This window comes from Elaeis guineensis, chromosome 3, assembly GCF_000442705.2.
Source record: "Elaeis guineensis isolate ETL-2024a chromosome 3, EG11, whole genome shotgun sequence".
NCBI lineage: Eukaryota > Viridiplantae > Streptophyta > Magnoliopsida > Arecales > Arecaceae > Elaeis > Elaeis guineensis.
The window spans coordinates 74,856,013-74,880,797 of record NC_025995.2 but is presented as its reverse complement, the minus strand read 5'-3'; the positions used below and the strand labels follow the sequence as shown (position 1 = coordinate 74,880,797).

At 43.2% G+C, this 24,785-nt stretch overlaps 1 protein-coding gene across 2 annotated transcripts in view; it reads right to left on the bottom strand.

Annotated features, from left to right (window-relative positions):
- LOC105042097 (phosphoglucomutase, cytoplasmic 1) overlaps nt 1-24,319 on the bottom strand; it is a 54,264-nt gene extending 29,945 nt beyond the window's left edge. Inside the window, exons 1-11 of one of the 2 annotated variants that reach the window (XM_010919195.4) lie at nt 24,143-24,319; nt 23,185-23,266; nt 11,187-11,242; nt 5,523-5,636; nt 5,327-5,389; nt 1,484-1,603; nt 1,287-1,387; nt 865-924; nt 632-731; nt 382-539; nt 156-251 (exon numbers count right to left, since the gene is read on the bottom strand). In XM_010919195.4, coding sequence (XP_010917497.1) covers nt 156-251; nt 382-539; nt 632-731; nt 865-924; nt 1,287-1,387; nt 1,484-1,603; nt 5,327-5,389; nt 5,523-5,636; nt 11,187-11,242; nt 23,185-23,266; nt 24,143-24,223 — 1,031 coding nt within the window. In that variant the 5' untranslated portion in view covers nt 24,224-24,319. The remainder of the gene's footprint in view (nt 1-155; nt 252-381; nt 540-631; nt 732-864; nt 925-1,286; nt 1,388-1,483; nt 1,604-5,326; nt 5,390-5,522; nt 5,637-11,186; nt 11,243-23,184; nt 23,267-24,142) is intronic. The other variant, XM_073253821.1, reaches the window with a different exon arrangement.
- Nucleotides 24,320-24,785: the final 466 nt, after the last annotated feature.

The window sequence follows — 24,785 nt, the reverse complement described above, 5'->3', positions numbered from 1 at the left end:
TCTTCCACCCTTATAATGACCTCGACGCCAAGACACCATCCAAATCTTGTAGTCTAATACATCCTTCCCCCTAACACTTAGTTTACTAGAGCTCCTCAATCCATGAATAAAAAGTGGATCTCAACCAAACAAAATAGTAGAATAGATAAAGTTACCTTGCAACACCCTTTAGTCCCGAAGCAAAATAAGGAATAGCTTCAACTGCATTGGCAGCAATGATAGCAACAGAATCTGATGGAGTCACAAAAAATCTAAGAACGCAAGAAAAATCAATAGTTACAAAAGGTATAACAGAAAAAGAAAAAGAAGCATAACTAAAAAAGAAACATAAGTAATGGTATAGGACAGATTTCATCCTTCCTTTTAACATAAAATTGATACCTTTTACCAAGGATCATGTTACGATCTGCATCACCATCAGCAGCGGCACCAAACTCTGGTGGCTCATCTTGTGGGCTTGATTTACCCAATCCCATCCTAGTAACCAATTCTTTTGCATAGGTCAAGTTAGGATCTGGATGCCCACCTCCAAAGTCCTCCTGTTTGGACAAGCCAAGGGCACACCAACCATGTAAGAACACCAGAAAGAGATTCGAACTCACCAGTGTAATAGCCTTGACAAATTGTTTACCTTTGGTATGCAATTTATTAATGAACTTTCTTTGGCACCAAGCTCTTCAACAAAAATGCGTTTGGCATAAATTCCAGCCACTCCATTAAGTGCATCATAACTGATAGCAGCAAAAAAAAGAAGGAAAACAAGGAACACATGTGAATAGGATAGTTCACAACCCATTGAGTGTACATGTATTATGTTAGCAAGGGAGATATGAATATTTGACAAACTGTGCACTAGTTACATACCAGAAAGTGAATTTTGGAGACACAAGCAGCTTCCGGATGGACTCAAAATCAAATATTGCCCTGGGAAGGAAAAGGGAGGAACAAATTAACTTTTGAAGGGAAGTGGAGCGAGTTACCATACTTTGAAGAATAAAGTATCCCCATAACTCAAATTATATTAACCAATAAAATAGAGGGAAAAAACAGAATTTGACTTTATATGCAATACTAATTTTCCTTGCAAATATTACAAAAACATGGCATAATGAATATTTCCTCCCTAAACTTCTTCTTGGTACCCATTTGTAAATTTCAGCCTATCATTACTAAATAACAGGAAAAAAGGGAAAAAATTAAAAGCTTCCAGAGATTCATCATGTAGAAATTAAATATTGCAAAGTACAAAAGGAGATCATACAGAAAAATAGAAAATTGTTGCACACCTCATTAACTTCACATAATCGTTGGTTGAATCAAAAACATCCACATCAAAGTCTCCTTCAGGCCCATTAAAGTGTGTTACACCTACAGCAGAAATGTCTACCTGCAGCAATAAAAGTTAATTCAACACCAAACTGCAAGAACTGGGATATAATGCACAAGTGGGCCCATAAAAACATATTTTCAACAGAAATCATACATCTGGTAAATCTTCTGCAATCAGGTATTCTTTTATTGTTTTTGTATTGGCATAGATCTTATCAGTAATTGTCTCAGGAGCAGGTCCACCATTCTCCATGTTGTATTTAATTCCAAAATCCTGACAAAAGAAACAAATATATCTTGTAACTAAGATGAACTGAACAGGGGAATTCAAGGCTAATCAAGCATAAGTTAAACAAACCTCAGCACAAACCATCAAATTGTAGCAAATGGAACTATTTCCGCAAGTCCAAAAGGTAAGCAATTAGATTATAGGAACCATGACAAGATGTAGCAAATGGGTCATACACACTGAGTAATTGACTAGTTACCAATTTTCCTTCCACAACTGAGCAAAACTTGTCCTTTAATGTGTTCCAAAGCATCTTTTGTTGGACAATTATGCTATTAAAGAAATGAATGCAAAGTATTCACAAAAGCACATACATGTGGTTAGGCATGGGTGGTGGGAGCACGGAGCTCTAATCTGCTTTTGCTGGATTCAAGTTATTCTATCACACCGAATGATGTTCCAAGATAAGTCTCCATGATGATAGAAGTGAAGCCCCACAGAATCAGCAACAAACTTTTCAATCAAAGTGAATGTTCTCAAGCTTTGTATGTAAGGTTAAGGTGTACAAGATGTATTTTCTCAAAAAAAGGGTGTTCAAGATGTCACGGTTTCAAACTTCTGTTCATGCAAGCCAGATCTATATACCATATTCAACACAACATCTAATAAGGGTTTCACAGGCAGGTTAATATTCTGTCCAGCATGAATATCAAATCCTACATACGCTATTACACCACTGCATCAATATTTAATGTCAGATTATCCTTAATATTAATGGTTTACTTCACCAAAATTATACAAGCCCAACTTTCCTCCTCCCCCAACATGGAATGGCTTTACCACATTAGCTAATATTTTGAAGACTAAAAGGAAAAAATATTGATAATAGTCTTACATTATCCTATCATAAATCAATAACTCTCTCAAAAATATGAGGTAAGCCATCCCCACCATAAGCTTGACACTTAAGTAATTTCCTTTGGCACAAAGAAAAGAAAATTAATAGTCACCACACCTATCATCTGCTGAACTCTCTATCCATATCAGTTCTCATTCACCAATGTCTACCAAAGCACTCATTCCTAAGGCTAGTTCCAAAACATCAAATTCAACCATCCAACCAACTCTCCATGCACATCTCACATTATGATACCGAAAATCCTTCTGTTCTGGAACTACAAACTTCCCTGATCAACAAGACGAAATCTGCTCTTTTCTTAATAGCAATCCCAACCACCAAAAAGTAACTAGATGCTATTCAATTTCAGTGAAGCACACAGAATGACTAGTAGTTCAATGTGCAAGCAAGTTACTAAGAACCAGGTGAAAAGATGAACAGTCCTACTTTGACAATTTAAATGCCTTGCAGCACCTACCAGTCCTCCAGCAAATCCCCGTACAAAGAAATGAGTCTTTCCTAATAACAGACTAGCCTTAATGAAAACTGGAACAAAATTAAATTCTGTTAGCCAAACCCTGATCCAACACACCTCAAAACCAGCCCAAGCTGTTATATAAGAAACTCTATGACCTAGATTTTGTTGAGGCAAGACGAGGCTCATCAACCACTGATAAAATTTCTTCTTGTGCTCACATCAAGACCATAAAGGAAAATCAATGACCATGACAGCAAATACCGTTCTTGTTTGAAAATATCAACATGAATGATATACCAATTTGCCATATTATAGACTGAAGTTTCAGTATAATTCCCAATACCTTGTCTATATTGTCATGACTTAATTTAAATTCTGACCCGACAGTCCAGTGGGATGCATAATCAGATCAAAGAATATGCAACTAAGTCAGATTCAAGTTATATGGAGATGGGAGCATGGTCTACCATACCGCTAGGTATGAGACATACTGTACCATACCATATCCATACCGGTATGCTGTCTCGCACCATACTAACACTCGATATACTGTTTCGTACTATACCAAACCGTGTACCAACATTTATAACAGGATGGTAATGGTACGGGATCTAATACCGAGACAACGAACCTTATGGGAGATGAGCTTCCAGATGCATCAAGGATGGGTGTCTATTGATTATGTCAGGCTTGGGTTGGCCAGAAGGACATTAAATCCTCAAATATCATAGTGCTGAACTTTCAAAACCTCAAAGCTATGAAACTATCACATTAAGCAAAACACCCATAAGAATAACACAATCTTTTTTGAGAACAAAAATAATTCAAATGCAAGAATGATGCTAAAATTCAGAATAATCATGCAGTACAGTTAACTAATTATAGGTTGCAGAGGATGCACTATAACTTCTTTCAAAGGGAAAAAAAATTGAATTATGCAACTTAGATATCAAAACTCAAAAGATCATTATTACCTCAGAAATTTAGACAAGCTCAAGTCAGCAAAAAATTTACAATAAAAAATACCTGACTAGTTGAGATAGTCAATTACTATGCCCTAGGAAGCTGTAACCAGGTTTCTCAAGCTACAAATTACCCTCAAGGCTTTGAGAACCGGAAGTTCATCAAATTATTGGCACAAGGCCAACATGTTTATGGAATGGTGGTTATCTGCAAGGTCTGCAAAACCAGTTCTGGAACCATATCGGTATGTTAGTGGTTCGGTACGGTATGGTCCATATAGTACAATATGCATCCTATACCAAAACAAGCTTTTAACACTTTATTCCCACTCCCAGTCATGGTATCACTCGAAATTGAGCGCTATAGGTCGGTATGGTACAATACACACCCCGATTTCAAGTGATAACAAGCAGTACAGGGTGGTTCTACTCACTTCAAATCAGTATGAAACGGTTCCACTCATACACCGAACCGAACCTCAATACCATTTGGTATGGTTGGTACAGGTTGCAGACCTTGTAAGCCAATCAAAATTTCAAGGAAATGATATCTCTTAATGGTATCCTAAAGAATTGATTGAGGTGTTTAATTTAGTCAAAGAGGGGATGACGTTAAGATCTTGGACTAATTTTTTTTTCCCTCATAAACAAACTGGTAGGCTTCATGTTAAATTTCCTTTGATTCAAAATATATATACATATATGTATTAACAAATTACAAATAAAAAGTGACTAACACAGTTTAAAGTGAACTCCAAATCTATAACATATCAAGTGATGCCAAAATAAAACGAAACAATAAGAGATGATACAAATAAACATAACAATGATAGGGAATTCTCAGGCATATTGTACCATATACTTGACCTTACCGATTGTTGTCGGATGTTCTAAGAGAAAACAAAAGTTGTTAACACACAGATATACGAATATGAGACTTGTCCAATCATAGACACCCATGTAGCCATGCATGCATATACATATGCATACCCTCTAATCCAAGCCTAACAGACTCCCTTGACACATCCTCTCACAAACTCAAACACACATGGAGGTGTCCATGTGCTACTTGCCTACACACACACATCAGCACGCACATGCCTTCCTTTCCCATCATTTTGCCAGCCTTCAAGTGTTCACCCACATATATTAAACATTATATGATTCTTTTTCCAATTATATTTGCTAATTAGAAGAGAAGAGAACTAGCTGTCCGTAATACATACTTTTTCATTTTTCATCAAAAAGGAGGGACAATTGTTTCTCAGCTCTAAACATGAAATATCTCATGGAGCTGCTGATGTTCTCTTTCTATGGTGACATTGAACTACAAGCCCATATTTCTGTTTATTGAGAAGAAAAAACAGAAAATTCAAGCAGAAAGACAAATCGATAGTGACACTAAACAAATGGAGCAAGGAGAAACAAACCTCATGTGGACCACCTGGGTTGTGACTAGCTGTCAATATGAAAGCTCCCGAAGCCTTTGATCCCTGCAGTTGACAAGAGCATCAGGGAATCATTGTGAGGTAAACAGCCTAGGAGTACCAAATGTAAATAGGATTTTAGAAGAAAAAATAGTGTTGAAAGTTAACTGGGTAAATTTCTAGTGAAAAGTGAATTTACATCTGCACCAACTCTTTCACGTATGACAGCTGATACAGCTGGTGTTGAGAGTAAACCATTTTGTCCGACCCAAACACGCCTTACTCCATTTGCAGCTGCCATTTTGATTATAATCTATAGACAAAGAGCAGGTCAGCAATTCATATATGTCTGTATTTATGTATGTATTTTTACACATATACATATATATGTATGTTTACAAATGTATGTATGTACCCGTGTATGTGAATATGTATCTATGTATGTATGTAAGAGTGTGCGTGCATGCATCCGTGTGTGTGCATGCGTGTGTCCATGTGTGTGGTGTATGTGTCTCTATATTAGCATCTTAGCTATTCAAAGGCCAGATAATAACCATATATTTAGTGCAATTACATTTGCCGACTATAACATGGTTTGCTGTACCACACTGTACCATCCAATACAGAGTGTACAGTACAGTACACTATCTCGTACCAGTACACTATCTCGTACCAAACCGATATTCCGTATGCTATCTCATACTGTACCAAACCATGTACTGACATTGTAATAGGATAAGACCAATACAGAGTCTGGTACCAAGACGGCAAACTATGCTATAACAATTATACTTCTTAGTAGAACACAATTTTACTTGAAACAGTTTGAAAGAAACAAAGTGGAAAAAATGAACCAAAATAAGAGATGTGCAAAGCATGCAAATCAAAAGCTTGTTATATGAATAAACATAATTCCTTCAAGATGGCTTAAAAGATCTATAGCGTAGTGGCATTTAAGATCTGGCTAAATAAATGAAACTATTTCAAAGAATTGCAGAACACTATATATAGCAATTAACTTATATACATAATCAAAGCTCAAAACTTCGAGATATGTATAATGAATAAATAGTTAAATTTGATTAAAAAGATTGTCAGCAGATAAATTTCTCAGAAACAATTTACTAGATACACTGGTTACTGAAAAGAAAGATGTAGTGGATATCATTATTTTTTTTGCATAACAAGCATCAAATGCACCAAGGATTCTGGAACCGATACCGAGCCCCGTACTGGTTCCGATGTGGTACGGTACGGTATGACCGTATTGTGTGTCGAACGCCATGGCGTACTGGTTGGATACCAGTATGCCACCATTTTTTTTTATTTTTTAGTTGAATTTGATTTCAAAAAAAAAATTATTACTTTTTAAACTACTTTATATCCAAATTAATATTTATTTAAGTCATATAACAATTCTACCATCCAAAAAAAATAAAAGAAGTCTAAAACACTAAAAGTCTAAAATAATGCAATAAATATATCTAAAGTACAAATTACAAAGAATAATATACTAAATCTCAGGATCTCTGCTGATCTAATATCTCGTCGAATATCTGTGTTGCTCGTAGATATCCGGATCATCTATATACTCAGAAAGAACATCAATTCATCCCTCTAATCAAATGGCACTGTAATCTTGAATATTCATCCCATAAGGTATCCTCTCTGAATTGCAAGACATATTAGATCTCTCACTCATCTAACTCTGAGAGATATCCTCGGGATGATGACATGGCTATGGAGGAGCCCATCCAAATATGCCAGTAGCAAAATCTGATCCATAAAGTACTTCGGATTGCATAGGATAGTAGTCACTAGAAGTCGATATCTCAGATACACCATATTTACATGGATCATAAGCTGCCTGCGGATGATAGGATCCATAATACGAGGATGATCTAGATACATCCATAGATCCTACTCCACATGCAAAATCATCTGCAGCTGTATCATGCGTTGGACGACCTCTAAGAGGCCGTCGTCTTTATGAGATCGTCTCCTCACAGGGTCTATCAGGTCGTCTATGGTCCCTATCTTGTGTGGCATGTGTAAATTGAAACTCATCGATGAATTGAGTACCACCCTACGACTGTCTCATGAACAGTGATCTCGTATCCTCCAGTCCCTTCTTAATCATCAGATCCTTTAGTCTCTCCCTGATCATCAGATACATGACTGCCACCATCACTCTCACTACCGCTGGTCTCTGAATCTAAGTCAGCTAACTCCTGCACTCTCGAAGGTGCTGCAACTGCCTCTTTGTCTTTTCGAGCTCCCTCAGTGCCCCCCTGTGACCAGCCTCATCTCAACATTTCTCGCTCAAACATCTGACTCTATGTCTCGAATATGGAGTCACATGATGAATGACTCTCCTATGATCCCTTAAGCTGTGGCTGATCAACTGAAACTTTATATGGAATATTTCTTTCTGCCCTCTATCCTGGCTCCATCCTAATCTCCTTAGCTACCATATTGGTTGATCGTAGAGGAGATCCCGACTCATCAAGTTTCGGCTCCTGTTGCTAGCCTGCAAACCATCCAATCATTGGATCCTCATCATCAATGGCATAATCATCTATCGTCGAATCCGTATACTTCAGCTGTACTTCATCCTGCACATATTTTAGCCTCAATCTCAAATTATAGTGCACATAAATAAAATCGTTGAGGTGCTTCTATGTCAGATGATTTCTCTGTTTGCTGTGGATAAGAATAAAAGTCGACCAATTATGCTCACACCCACTAGGAAAGACCGTCTGAGAAAGAATGTGGAAGGTCATATTTTTCAAATTTGGTGCGGACTGTCCAAAATGGATCCACCATTCAGCTATCAAAAAATTAAACAAAATTACATATCATATTTTATGATATTAGTAGGCATGTAATTTCAACAAAGTCCTCACTGTTAATATGTAATTTATTTGGATTCATCTTGTTTTTGCTTACGACAGTCGATGAGACTCCAAAGCTGTCTGTCCCCTCTCTAAATTATTTCGTCTGTGAGAAATATAATCATTTTAGTAACAAATATATTATTAAGTTAAATGATCGTATCTTAATTGACCTAACGTACCTCTTGCAGACACATAGATACAATTTCGAGATCGGACATCATCTCATATATAATATTAGGGAAAGTAGTAAGAAGCTCATTATCCATATCATCTCTATACTGAAACCTCGGATTCAAATAGTAAATTGAAAATAAATTTCACAGTGATTAAGTAAACTTTTAGTATCAAAAAAAAAAATTTTCAGATCATTCTTGAATTCATGCTTACCCGCTAGATGCAAATCTCTACCCATCTGATGGTCTCAGTGATACTCGATGATGTTGATATATTTTCGGACATGTTTGGAATCTATCTCACTGATCTATTGCTTTATCCTCTCCATCATGTGATACAAGAAGCCCATTTGGGGTTATCTTCCACTGTCCACGGTGCGAAGCACCTCATATAATGACTAGATAACATTCACTATTTTATCAGTCCGTTGCCAGAATGACTGACTGGTCACCAAGTTCTCCAAATGATTTTTCTCAGTGCCAGTTCTCGTATGTCTACTCTTCTGCCATTCGACATTGACAAACATCTAATGTCAGACTGCTTTCTTCGGTAGAAGGCTATCAAATGTTATGTAGTTTGTAATAAACCGTATGACACTCGATCTCAAGATCTTCCTTCCAGTATATTTTCACATCAATGACAGCACCCATGTATGATTGTAGATAAATTTAGTAATAGACTAGGCCGTATCCACTGTCTACTGCACTCTACGAAGCTTTTCAATATCCATCAACATCAGGTCAATGTAATGTACGGCACATGATGTCCAGTAAATATGCGATCGTCGCTCTATCAGCCACTCGCCAGCAGTCTTATATTGCAGCCCATTATCTGTGACGATCTACACGATATTCTGCTCTCCAACTGAATCAATCACCTCCTCCATCAGTCTAAGGATGTATGCAGCGCCGTGCACCCTATCTGAAGCATCAATTGATTTGTGAAAAATTATTTTTCCATCATAATATGTCAAGAAATTTATGATATTCCATCTAGTAGGACCAGTTCAACCATCACACATCACCGTCAGTCTGTATATAGGCCATTTACTCTTGTAAGAAAAGATCCATCTCTCCAACTCTTCTTTATTATTGTCAAGAAGCTGACTATGGATGTCCCTGGATGCTGGAGGATCTACACCGGGGCCGGCAGCCGTATTACTGAAATGACAGACCGATAGTAAGTATTGCCCACTGCATTTGCTGGAATATGGCTAAAATAAAATCATGATCCAATAGCTCACCATATATCCTTCTTCTTATCTTTCTTCAGTATAGTATCAATCCTCTATTGTTTTGAATTCTTGCTACAAAAAATATGTAGATTCAAATTATGAATAGTGGCCCCTGCTGAAATATCTCTGTCAGATCTCCTCCTACTGTCTAAAGCCTCCAGCATCGATGAAATGCCCCTTCTCCCTCTACTGACTGGCTCCTTGACAGAGGTGGTCCTCCTGAACTCAGACTCTTCTCTAGCGGTCGCAGAGCCGGACCCCGACTCATAGAATGATGGTCCAAATCGCTCTCTATATCTGGCCATCTCCTCCAGCCTATACTGCTCATCCAGACTTGCCTGAATAGTAGCTTCAATCTCTGTCTCCTCATCATATGGAGAGAGACCTCCTCTGATTCTCTAGAATGATAGAAAGATGGCTCTCCAGCTCGACAATCCACCTCTAACCTCTTCTCCTTTGTCCTCTCCTTCGCTGCTTTCTGATCAACGAAGTGCCTCTTCATAAGCTGTCAGACCTCCTATGGATATTTTCGACACACAACCACATTTCGATAACCATCAGTCAAATACTGCTTCAACCTAATCACCCTTCCTCTTTTGAACTCTATACCGGACCATTTGCATCTCCAATGGTGCCAAGCTGAGAGCATCTCACCATGCTCCCAGCCAATGTCATGCTCTGCATTCTTTTTCTTACTCATTTTTGCAAGTTTAACAAAATACGACAGTTTAATAATTTTTTGATATTATTTTTTTGAATTTAATTTTTTTAATAATTTTTTTAAAATATATAAATATATATTTAAAAAATTAATAAAATTTAATAATTTTAATGTCATCATGTAGATCGTCTGATGATCTACAACATATAATGAAATCATATCAAAATGATAAATTTTAGCATGATTTTTTTTTATTTTTCTAGTTTTTAGCAATTATTGGCTAAAAAAATATGAAAAATAAAATATTTAGTGATAGAATGAAAGATTACCTTACTTTCGATCAAAATTTGTCACCCCATCAAAGAAGTTGTGGAATTTTTCTAGAATTTTTTTTTTTTGAAGGCCGTCGCTTTGTCGTTCGCTCTCAAGAGAGAGCCTCTCGGGTTTTCGAGAGTCTCAGACTCTCAGACTCAAGGGAGACAAAGGCAACCCACCCCCTGAGCCCCCCCACCCCCCTCAACATGGTCGCTATCAGTACGGCTCGGTTTCGAGTCGTACCAACCCAAACCGAGAGAAACCGATCAGTTTCTCGCAGTTCGCATGCGAACCACACCAAACCGGCTCGATTTGATGCGGTTTGGGCAATTTACTGAAAATGAGGGGTGAACCGCAACCCCCCCCGGTTCAATTCAGTACATCCCATACTGACCCGAATACACCCCGTACCGATCGGTTCAGGCCGGTACAGGAAACCCTGAAATGTACTCTTCCGAGAAGAACCTTATGTTATGCTTGGAAAGTTTCCAATGTGCTCTGTAGATCATACAAGCCATGGGACAAATGGAGCAAGTAGTGTCAATGAATAAGTAATCAAGTGTCAATACATAAAAAAATTACCTGAATGGCATCTTTTGAGAAATAACGACCATCCCCAGAAACAACTATTGTTGCACCTGCAGTTTTATGATTAGAAAATACTTAAGTAAGAACTTATATTCATGAGTAAATAAGCAAGACAATATCACCATAATAATTAAATAGAAATCTGGGATGTGTGACTTTAAGGCATGAATATATCCACTACAAAGAGGAATAAACAGTGGGGCACATCTTTCTGAACTCAAGCAGATGGAATAACGCTTCTGCTATTATAAGGAAAATTAATTTGATAGTTCATGATTATCTATAGTTCTATACTATCCAACACGTAGGTGTTAACATAGGTTTGAAACATAAACCAACAACACAAACACTCATCCAAATGGAACTCCAGATAAAGGTGATATGTCTAATCTTGCATGCCATAAGAGTAAGACACCTGTTTGTCAAAAAAATTGCAAGTGAAAGGGAGGTACTAGCAAGTTTGATTACAGGCATAGGTGTTGGTATCTTATCACACTCAGGAAAAGTAAAGATTGTTCAGAATCTTAAGAAAGTAGAGATTAATTAAAATCTTAGGCAACCATCCTACAAACAACCAAAGCAAATATAATGCAATAACTACAAAAATGAATAAAGGTTGCTAGCATCTATCAACATCATTAGGTTTTTTGTTAGAACCCCTGATTTAGACAGTTGAATCCGTAAGTAAACTTCATCTTTGTTGGGCATAAGATCATTCATCTGCTGATCTTGGCTAGAATACATAGAGATCAATGAAGAAAATCTTTATGCAATGCATGAGCCCATTTCCTAGTCTAAAAATTTGAATCAACCCATCTAGAAATATTGTGTGAGCAAATGTCTGTTGTAAGTTCATAGGGGTGACAGGACGAACCTTTGACAGAAAAAATGATAAAACTATCATGAAAGTCAGCAATAACTTTTATGTCCCAAAATACAATCTTAGCACACACTTAGCTAAGAACAAGAGAAAATCGAGCATTGTAACCATTCTCCAATACTATGAAGTGCAATTAACTAGTCTATTAGCAAGAAAAAGCAGATCTTAGCTGCCAGAAAATGTAACAGATGATGAACAATAAAGGAAGAAGTTTTTGTCTAGAAGAAAAGAAGGTATGCCATGCAAAGGCACACAATCCAATACACAATTTAAATACCCAAGAACAAAGTAGAGAGAAACAGTGAGCACAATCCCATGTGTTCAGCAGAAATGATGATAGTTTATGTTTTGTTTATTATTTCCAGTGATTGATAACGCAAACACCAAATATTGGTGCTTGACATAAGATGCAATTTATGCCAAGTCTGAGTGTAAGAAATATTGAATAGCTGAATATATTGAAAAAGAAAGAACCAGCAAATGATTGCCTTGACAACGCATGATGTCACTCATCCACCACACAGCTTGAATGAGAAATCTACAATTATTACTTAGTTATAGTGCTCATCTCATCTCAATTTTTTGAAAAAGGCATTGTGAGGAATGCCTCATCATATGCTGCATGGAGGCATGTAGAGAATGCTATGAAGCACTTGCGAAACGTAAATCACCAGTGGCAAGTATACTTGTTGAACAAGAAGGCTAAAATACATATTCAAGCTTCAGAATCTTGGTTTCAATTTCAGTTTCATCCAGACCAAACAAGTTCTTCAACAACTTCAGTGTTTCAGTAGTTTTAGCCTAAATTTTTATTAAAAGCTCTAAAAACTAAAAAGTGAATTACTTAGATATACCAAATAGAAAAGAAAGACAAAATTAGGTAAGAAATAAATTATTCAACATCAAATTATGTAAGAAATAAATTAGGCAACATCTGTAAAGTACTTTACATTCTTTGGGACCTCTAGACGTGTCATTTCACCAGTTTTTCCCTACAATGGTAAAACATGTACTTTCTTAAAACACAAATTGTCAATAAATTAAGTTTTAGGGTGACATATCATTTGTTAATAACTTAATATATCAATTTTCTTGTTTAATGGTAATGTAATATATAGAAATCTTGATGTCTATGAAATTTAAACACTAAGGTAACAAATTATTTGTCATCTATGCACACACACATATACATATATACATACACACACACACACATATACTTATATAGATAAATATACATACATATATAGATATACACACACACACACACACACAAACACACACACACACACACACACACACACATATATATATATACATACACATATATATACATACACACATAGATATAGATATATATATACATACACATATAGATATAGATATATATATACATACACATATAGATATAGATATACATACACATATAGATATAGATACACACACACACACACACATATATATATTTATATACATATAATATGTACATATAATGTATGTACATATGTACATATATAGACATGTATGTACATATGTACATATATAGACATGTATGTACATATGTACATATATAGACATGTATGTACATATGTACATATATAGACATGTATGTACATATGTACATATATAGACATGTATGTACATATGTACATATATAGACATGTATGTACATATGTACATATATAGACATGTATGTACATATGTACATATATAGACATGTATGTACATATGTACATATATAGACATGTACTATTAATATAGACATGTATATACATGTGTGTATACACACACACACACACACACATACACATACATACATGTACGTACGTACGTACATGTATGTATGTAAGTATAGATATATACACATGCATGTGTGTGTGTGTGTGTGTGTGTGTGTACATCCATATATATATATATATATATATATAGACACACACACACATATATATAGATACACACACACACATACATATATACATATATATACACATATATACATATATATATACACATATATACATATTGTTGCGGCCAATCGCCTCGTCGTCCGATCGCCGGGGAGCGTGCACCTGCAAAAGGAAGTCCGCACTGACCGGAGGCGGCTCCGGCGGGGACCCTCCGACGGTCAAGTCAGAGAGGTGACTGGGCAACAGTGAAATGCAGACAGAGAGCTCTGAGAGGGAGAAAGAGAGAGGAGCGAGCCTGCGTATGTGGGAGAGACGGGCGGATCGACCCTTTGCACTGTTGCCTTCCCCGGTATATATAGTGGAGCATGGTATGGCGCCGTCATTAATGGCGCGGACAAGTGAGGAACTGTCAACTCACTGTAGGCTGTCAGAGCCGCCGTGAAAACATCATGTCGCCGTGTAGCCGTCTAATCACCAGGGTTGACCCGGCTCTCGGCGGGACAATGCCCCTAGGTAACTGTGCCGCATGTCCGTGTCAGAGCTGACAACGTCTGGCGGCCGTACGGCGGTTGGTGGAGTCGGCCGACCCAAGGTCGGTGGCCAACAGAGTGGCGTCGGGCTCCTCCGTCGGTCGGCGAGCTTCAAGTGGGTCGGCTACCGGACCTCTGGGTTCAGTCGGTCGGGAATAGACCGTGGAATGGCCGTGGTTAGCCGCTGATGGCGTCCGTTGGCCTGCCGCCCGACTTACGATCGGCCAGTCAGAGTCGTTCGTCGGGCCGTCGGTTAGTCGGTCGGGCCGCTAGCCGGTCGGGCCCTCCGATAGTCGGTCGGTCGGTCGGTCGGCAGGTATCCCCCAACAGTTGCCCCCCTCCACTCCTAAGTCGGGTGGAGAGCTGGCCGGTGCCTTCATTCGGGTAGCAAGACCGGACGACTGGGAGTGGATTTGTCGCATGTGCAGATCCGACCGTACCGCCGGCTGATCCGTTGTCTGACACCTCACGAACCCCGAGAGATCCGAACGTCTAGTCGATGCCAGAAGTCGCGCCGGCGTCCGGTGCCGGACGCCGCGTCTTGTCGTCGTCAGCCGTCACGTCGGTGTCAGAAGATCGGGTGCCGAACGATACGGCGTCAGTCGATCGGATTATTCGGCGCCGATCGTGGGTGAGGCGTCCCATCGAGAACGCGGACCGGCGCGGGCGGCCGACTGCGGAGCCAACCCCCGCGCGCCGCGTGTCAAGGTGGTTGGCCGGCGCCCGCTCCGGCATTTAATGCGGGCGGTGCGGGCGTCCCGGGGCGAAGCGCGCTGAATCTTTAGCCAACCGGCGGGCGCCACGCGTCGCGCATCTGGAGGACTTTGGTCGGCGCGGGAGCATCTCGGCCGTCGGTCGGCCCTATATATATAGGACCTCCCGGACCCTGACCCACATTTGCCATTTGCTGGGGAAACTCTGTCCGGGCGATTTCTCGGTCGTCGCGGGCAGAGCTCTTCTCTACCTCCGGAGGGTCCATCGGGTTCGTGGTCCTCCTTCCCCTTCTTGCTTTCTTCTCTTCTTTCTCTTCTTTCGGTTCCTGCACAATGACCAGGAAACCGACTCAGGGAGCTCGGTCGGGGAACCCGACCGACGACACCCGATCGGCTCCGGAAGATGAGGCCTCCTCGCTTTCGGGGCCGAACGTCGATCAGCTTCGGGAGCACTATCGCATCCCGGAGCAGTTTCGGCTCTATGCTCCAGGGGCCGGCGGTCGGGTCAACAACCCTCCGCCCGGCGACCTGGCGCTGTATGTTGAGGACCTTCGTGCGGGTCTTCGACTTCCGATTCCGGAGTTCGTCCGGAATCTGCTTGATTACTACGGACTCTGTCCGGCGCAACTGGCGCCGAACTCTATCCGGCTAATCATTTCTTTCGCGCTGTTGTGTCAGCTCTTGCCGACCAACCCTCGCGTTTCCCTTTTCCGAGCCTTCTTTGTGCTCCGACCCCACCCTAAAGCCCGAGGGTGGTGGCTCTTCAATCCCCGGAAGGGTCTTGCTTTCATAACCGGTCTTCCATCGTCCATTCATGGATGGAAGAATCAGTTTTTCTTTGTTTCCTCTTCCTCCTCTTGGGGCTTTCCTTCTCGCTGGGGTGTACCCCGAACTGAGGCCAACGACAACAGTCGGGTCGACGTGGACGACCGGGAGGACTTCCACCGACTCAAAGATATGTCGGTCCCGAAGCAGAGGGAGGGAGAACGACCTCTTGTAGAGTCGGCCGTCCATGATCACATATTGCGACGCCGACCATCGGAGTCGCTTGGCCTCCGCGGGATCTTCGGGACTGGTCCCGTCGGACAGGTACCGGACGATCGGGTCCATCCAACTTGGTTCGGACGTTAGCTGCTGCATTTCTTCGACCCGATCAATGCTCGGCTGTTGGAGATTTTCGACGAACGTCCGACCCAAAGAATCATAGGCCGACGTTGCCAATCTGGAGAGAGCATCGGCACGGGCGTTCTCCGTCCTGGGGATGTGGGAGATCTCGAAATACTCGAGGCGGGCCACGAGATCCTTTACCTTCTGAAGATACTTGATCATGGTCGGATCTCGCGCCTCGAAGTCGCCCTTGACCTGCCCCACGATCAGCTGAGAGTCGGAGAATGCCCGAAGGCTGTCGACGCCCAATTCCTTCGCCATCCTCAAGCCCGCGAGGAGTGCCTCGTATTCGGCTTGATTGTTGGAGGCCTTGAAGTCGAACCGGAGGGCGTATTCGGTGACTACCCCATCCGAATTCGTGAGCAGGAGCCCGGCCCCGCTTCCCTGAGCGTTGGAGGCTCCGTCGATGTGAAGTACCCAGGTGGAGATCGGGTCCGGCTCAGAGACCGAATCTCGTCCCAGGCCTTCAGCTCCCGACCTCTGGTCGGTCGTCGGGTATTCGGCGATGAAGTCGGCCAAGACCTGAGCCTTCAAGGCAGGCCTCGGTCGATACTGAATGTCGAACTCGCTAAGCTTCATTGCCCACTTAGCGAGCCGTCCGGATGTGTCGGGTCGGCGCAGTACGGCCCTCAGGGGCCGGTTGGTGAGTACCACGATGGCGTGGGCCTGGAAGTATGGTCGGAGCCGTTGCGCGGATACGGTCAGGGCGAAGACCATCTTTTCCGTCTCCGAGTATCTGGCTTCGGCGCCGTGGAGCACTTTGCTGATGTAGTAGATGGGCTGATGGGTTCGGCACTCGTTTTCCCGAACGAGCACCGAACTGATCGCCTCAGAGGATGTGGCCAAGTAGAGATACAAGGTCTCCCCGATCTGCGGCTTTACGAGCAGCGGCGGGGAAGCCAAGTACCTCTTCAGGTCTTCAAAGGCCTGTTCGCATTCATCCGACCAAGAGAAACCGTTCGCCTGGCGCAGGGTTTTGAAGAACGGGAGGCACCTTTCAGCTGATCGGGAAATGAATCGGCTAAGAGCGACGATTCTCCCGTTCAGTTGTTGGACCTCCTTCTTGGTGTTCGGATGACGCATATCGAGGATCGCCTTTATCTTCTCAGGGTTTGCCTCGATCCCTCTCTGAGAAACGAGGAATCCGAGGAACTTCCCCGAGGTCACCCCGAAGGCGCATTTGGTCGGGTTGAGCTTCATTCGGTGTCGCCGAAGGGTGCGGAAGGTCTCCTCGAGATCCTGAACACGGTCCGGGATCCGCGTGCTCTTTACCAGCATGTCGTCCACGTATACCTCCATGTTACGCCCGATCTGGTCTTTGAAGACCTTGTTGACGAGTCGCTGGTAGGTGGCGCCGGCGTTCTTCAATCCAAAGGGCATCACCCGATAGCAGTAGAGGCCCTTGGGGGTCACGAACGCGGTGTGCTCCTCGTCTTCAGGCGCCATCCGGATCTGATTGTACCCGGCGAAGGCGTCCATGAAGCTGAGCAGTCGAAATCCGGACGTCGCATCCACCAGCTGGTCGATCTTCGGGAGTGGAAAGCTATCCTTCGGGCATGCTCGGTTGAGGTCGGTATAATCGATGCAGATCCTCCATTTCCCGCTGGCTTTCTTGACCATGACGACATTGGCGAGCCAATCGGGATACGTGGATTCCCGAATGAAGCCCGCCTCGAGCAGTTTGTCCACTTCTTCGTCAATGGCCTTCTGCCTCTCTGGGGCGAAGGACCTTTTCTTCTGCCTCACCGGCTTCATTGTCGGGTCGATGTTGAGTCGGTGAGTCATTGTTTCCGGAGGGATGCCCGACATATCTGCTGCCGACCATGCGAATACGTCGGCGTTGGCCGTCAGCAGCTCCGCCAGTCGGTGGCGTTCGGCGTCGGGCAATTGAGACCCGATCCAAACTTTTCTGTCGGGATTTTCTCCCACCGGGATCGCCTCGAGCCGCTCGGCCGGCGAACCCCGCTCTTCCTCCTCCCGTTGATCCAGTTTGTCAATTGTCAGGGGATCCTTTGTCTCGTCGCTTTGGGCGGAGATTTGAAAGCATCGTCGGGCGAGCTGTTGATCTCCGCGCATCTCCCCGACTCCGTTTTTAGTCGGGAATCGAACAAGGAGATGGTACGTCGAGACGATCGCCCCGAGGGCGTTCAGTCCGGGTCGCCCGAGTATGGCGTTGTAGGCCGAAGGAACTTGGACGACCGCGAAAATGAGAGAGGCCGTTCTTTGCCGTGGTTCGGTACCGACCGTCACGGGCAGGGTGATTTCTCCTTCTGTCGTGACGGTGTCTCCGGCAAAGCCGATCAAGGGTGTGGAAACCCTACTGAGTCGATCAGTCGGTAGTCGCATTCGGGAGAAGGTCGAGTAAAACAAAACATTTGTCGAACTTCCATTATCAACAAAAATTCGTTTTACATCATAATTGGCTATTGTCGCCGACACAACAACAGCGTCGTCGTGGGGAGTCTGGATGCCCTGAACGTCGTCTTCCGAGAAGGTAATCACGTCGTCCGGGCGCGGCTTTTTCGTCGGCTCTCCTCCTGCAGACGTCCCCGGGCCCAGCCGCTTGGAGATCATGTTGATGACTCCAGCCGTCGGCTGGTTAGTTGGTGCCTCTTCAGTCGGCTGAGGGCGTCGATCGGCAGTCGGTCGGGTCGGCGGACCCTTTCGAAACTTGCCGAGATACCCTCGGCGGATGAGATTTTCGATCTCATCCTTCAACTGGATGCATCGCTCGGTGTCGTGGCCGTGGCTCCGATGGAACCGGCAGTACTTCCGATGGTCGAGGCCCTTTGCCTTCAGAGGCGGAGGCCGTCGCAGGTATTCTTTCCCTTCGATCTCCATCAAGATCTGCGCACGGGGAGCGGAGAGAGGAGTGTAGGAGTCATACCTGGGACGCACCGACCTCGGAGTCTGTCGGCGGGGTGATTTTTGGATTTGTCGGGGTGGAGAAAGCCGACTACCGGCCGGGGGCCTGCTTGGTTCGGCGGGCTCCCGACCTTTTCTTCGCTTCTCCTTCGGACCCCTGGGCTCGACCAGGCGTCGGTCGGACGCTCCTTCGTCCGCGCGCATATACTTGTATGCGCGCTCCAGTAGCTCGGCGTATGTTCGGGGGAGGGTCTTGTCCAGAGAATAAGTAAATCGGGACGACCTCAGGCCCCGCTTCATGGCTGAAACTGCCATGTCTTCGTTGAGGTCCCGGACCTCGAGCGTGGCCGCGTTGAATCGCGCCACGAAATGTCGGAGCGCCTCGTTTTCCCCCTGCTTGAGGGAGAAAAGGCTATCCAACGTTCGCGGCGGCTTTCGGCTAGTGCTGAAATGGGCCACGAACGAGTGCTCGAGCTGCGCGAAGGAATGGATACTGCCCGATCGAAGACCGGAGTACCAAGCCCTGGCAGCCTTGCGAAGTGTGGCGGGGAAGCCGATGCAAAACAGAGCGTCGGTTGCCCCTTGAATCGTCATGAGAGCTTTGTAGCTCTCGAGGTGGTCGACTGGGTCGGCAGAGCCATCGTATGGCTCTACGTTCGGCATTTTGAACCGACTGGGAATCGGCTCATCGAGGACCAGTCGAGAGAGAGGCTGGGCGGTCTGGAAGTCGACGTCGTTCGAAGACTTCTGGCCGTCCATTTGCAGTTGGGCGAGCCGGCGGTCGATCTCCTCGAACCGTCGCTCGTAGTCGTCCGCTCGTCGATGCTGGGAGACCCCAGGAGTGGAGCCTCCGGAAGACTCTGAAGGAGAGGCCGACGGTGTGCGCGGCCGCTTTTCCTTCCTCGCCCGTTCCAACGGGGAAGGAGAGGGCCGCTGGGACCGTCGGTCGTCGCGCCGAGGTCGACCCTCCTCCTCCCCGTGGGAGCGCTGTTGGGAGTGCTCGCCTGGAGGCGGCAGGGGTCGGCGCGACCGTCGGCGGCTGCTCCTGGAAGGCATAGGTCGGGCCGCCGGTTGTTGCTGGAGGCTTTTGACTGCGTCGGTCAGTACGGTCATCTGCCGTATAATGGCCGCAATCTGCGCCTCCGTAGTCACTGCAGGGCGCGGAGAGCTAGGCTCCGCCGCCGGTGATGGTGGAGAGGCCTCTTCCCGGCGGGAAGAACGCCTTGCCGACCCAGTGATTCTCGATCGTTGAGCTCTTGTCTTTGTCATGCTGTCCCCTACCTGGCGCGCCAATCTGTTGCGGCCAATCGCCTCGTCGTCCGATCACCGGGGAGCGTGCACCTGCAAAAGGAAGTCCGCACTGACCGGAGGCGGCTCCGGCGGGGACCCTCCAACGGTCAAGTCAGAGAGGTGACTGGGCAACAGTGAAATGCAGACAGAGAGCTCTGAGAGGGAGAAAGAGAGAGGAGCGAGCCTGCGTATGTGGGAGAGACGGGCGGATCGACCCTTTGCACTGTTGCCTTCCCCGGTATATATAGTGGAGCATGGTATGGCGCCGTCATTAATGGCGCGGACAAGTGAGGAACTGTCAACTCACTGTAGGCTGTCAGAGCCGCCGTGAAAACATCATGTCGCCGTGTAGCCGTCTAATCACCAGGGTTGACCCGGCTCTCGGCGGGACAATGCCCCTAGGTAACTGTGCCGCATGTCCGTGTCAGAGCTGACAACGTCTGGCGGCCGTACGGCGGTTGGTGGAGTCGGCCGACCCAAGGTCGGTGGCCAACAGAGTGGCGTCGGGCTCCTCCGTCGGTCGGCGAGCTTCAAGTGGGTCGGCTACCGGACCTCTGGGTTCAGTCGGTCGGGAATAGACCGTGGAATGGCCGTGGTTAGCCGCTGATGGCGTCCGTTGGCCTGCCGCCCGACTTACGATCGGCCAGTCAGAGTCGTTCGTCGGGCCGTCGGTTAGTCGGTCGGGCCGCTAGCCGGTCGGGCCCTCCGATAGTCGGTCGGTCGGTCGGCGGGTATCCCCCAACACATATATATACACATATATACACATATACAAATATATACACACACACACATACACACACACACATATATATATATACATGTATATATATGTGTGTGTGTGTGTGTGTGTATGTGTGTATATATTTGAATATGTGTATATACATATACATATATACATATATAAATAAATAAATAAATAAATATATATATATATATATATATATATATATATAATTCGTATATGTCTGTGGAACCTAACACACCATGTTCAGATTTGCAAAACCAAAGTTCAATGCAGAAAAGATGCTTCCAAGCATTTAAAAAAAATGAAGAACGAACAAAAAAGTGATATTAATGGGCTATATCCACAATAGCATTTGTCCCATATTTTCAGCCAATACTCCAAAAACAATCGAGTTTTAGAATGGTTCTGGCCAAAGCCAAAACATTTTCAGAATCTCTGGAAAATCTTGAAAACACAACTGTATGCCACATGCAAAGCACATAATGAATTCCTAGGCCACACATGTTTGGTAAAACTTCAAACCATAGTTGTATGCAACATGAAAGGAGCACAATTGAGTTTCTAGGACATGAACGGAAGGCATCTAGAGACAAAAAGCACACTGGCTACAGAAGGGCACAAATGCAGTGTGCAACTCACACCTATTTTTTTACCCTAAAACTCTAGCCAAAAATAAATGTAATGTTGAGTTGTTGACTCAAAAACAAGATTATGCTATTATTATAGAATAAAAAACAAAGACAATACTTATAGTGGTTATCATATAACATTATAACATTCACCTTCGGGGATGTCATTTGTATCAGTAAGATCTTCTAGCAGATAACTTCCACCTTGTATTTTTCTCTCTTTTTTTCCCACTTCCTTTTCATCTCATCCTCTCCATATAAGAAGCCATTTATTCTTCCCTTTCATGTAGACTATTTCCAAGACAACAAGAAACTTAAAGGGGTTACTCATTTATAAGCTTAGGTGTATAATTAATACACCAGATTTTTTTTAAGAATAGCAGTGGGGCCACCACCAATCATTTCAAAGAAATGATACAAGAATTATTTATGTCAACTTATGGGGACACCTCCCAAGACTTGAACATAGAACCTCCTCCTAATGTGAGTGAGGTGCAACCACTCTGCTGCAGCACTTTTTGCATGTAAATTAGGTCTCGCTCCCATCCAATTAACCTTTGGCTTTCATAGCAAGTCTCCCTAGCAAAAGTTTTCTGAAACAAGGAATTAGACGCTCATGCGACAGGCCAAAATCAGGTTAGAAGTTGCAAAAACTTCAAACGGTTAGATCTCTACTTGCGATTTCAACACTCATGGAAATCATGGAATAACATTTTCAGTTTCATTTAGTTTGATTATGTTCTTCTCTTATAGTTAAAGCCTTAATCTAGTGGGGAAATTTCCACATTTTTCTAATTTGGTATTTATTTTAACAAGAAAGAACAAAAGATTGAGGCATATGCTTGCCAACTCCAGCTCAGCTTTATAAATCACATCATTAAATGACTAAAGAAAGTTAACAGCAAGAAAGCTAGAATGTAACTTAACAAGGATGAAATTGATAGAAGATAAAATCAGAAAAAATAGAGAATCAAAAAATATATTTTGTATAAATAATAAAACAAAAAAGTCATAATCTTAATATGGTCAGGACATAAGGAACCATAAGTCATTGTCCCGTTTTCCTGTGGACATGCTTGTAGAAAGATTTAGTTGAACTATGAAAACAAACCATACTATATAAAACCTAGCAGTCACAGATAAAAAAGATAGCATTGGTGAATGGTACCTGGTGTCATGGTTTTTTTCATCACAAAAAATCAGAACAGTGTTGCATGACAGAACTGATGGGTAGCGGAAATATCAAAACAGAAGGAAACTTACCTTTCACTTTGTCTGCAGAAAGGGCATTGAATGTTGACTGAACAAAGTTATGCAGATAGTTAGGTTTAATGAACACTGACACCTGAAGAACAACCCAGTGTCATTCCCAATTCATTACAACAACGCAAATCATAAGAAATGGATTGAAGTGACAACTTCAACATCATTCATATCTTTTTAAAGATGACATCTCAAGTAGTTCTTTAGCTTTCCATACTAGAAGAACTGGATCTAACTTAAAGCACCATTAGAGAACAAAATAACAAGCACTAAAAATATCCCGATATCATCCATTAAAATAATATCAATAGGCCAGTGAGATTCATCACCAATAGCTCAACATGCTTTGCATCATGTTCTGAGCCTCTATCTTACTTTTCTTCATCTTCAATGCTTCCTAGAATGCAGAACTCCATCAGATCCCAAGTGAAGGGAATAATCCATTATAACCCAAAATAACAAGCCAAGTCGCGTGATCTAAATCAAATGGCAAACATGATTTGAAACAGATCCCTAGATCACCAGGGCAGCATGAAGCGATTTCAAGCCTGAAATCCCAATGTGCCAGGCTCATATACCGTTCATATCAGTTGACGGACATGGACATAACCAAGCCCAAGCCCCTATCAACACTCGATTCATAAAGCAAAACTGTCTGAAAAGTTTCCCATCCCTCGATCCAAAAGCTCCTCGATTTAGGAAACACCAAGTAGAATTTTGAATCCACATAAATTTAATGAAATTCGACGGAACCATTTGCAATCGAGAAAGCCCGAATCATCTTTGTTTTTTCCATAAAAAAAAAAAAAAAAGATTCATAGATTGTAGCTTTCTAAGACCTTTAAACGAGTTAAACACTCAGATATAAAAGCTATAATGAGAAAATAGAATCATCTAAAGAGTAACAAAGATCAAAAATTAAAATAGAACAGATCTTTTCGACGGCAATCAATCTTGCCTTCTTCCTGAGGCCGGAAGTGCCCGGCTTCTGGCCATCGAAAGGAGTAGTCTCCTTCCGAGATACCTGAAACACAACCATTTCTTTCTTGCTTTCTTGGATCAGCCTGAGATGGAGGATGAGAAAGAACGAGAGAGATCGATCGGAGAAGGCAGTGGATAGTTTGTCCTATCGGAATAGGAAACGGTTATATACGCTGCGAGTGGGCCTACAACGTTGAGCATTAACGTACAATGTCGAGCCGGGCGGGTCATGCAGCGGTTCAGTTGAACCGCTCAAATCTTTTCCGGCTCGGGGGAACACGGAGGCGAGTGTCTGGTTCTAGTCACCTCAGGGAGCCGAAGGGACCTCTCACCCAAGACCCTCTGGGCTCTGGCCCCTTCATGCTTGCGGCCCATCGTCCATCTACCGTTCACATATATCAGCCTACTGTAGTCCATTAAATACTCTATTATGATGATAAGTTTTGATGTTCAAGGCGTGGGGCCCTTTAGCAAATCATATGAAGAATTAGGCAGTTGTGAGTGCCCATTATATGACCACAAGAGCATTCCATTGACAGAGTAAGTTTTAAGTATTATCTTCAAATAAGAACTTTTCTACAAGCAAAGAAAAAAACTTGTTTAATGTTATTTCATGGATC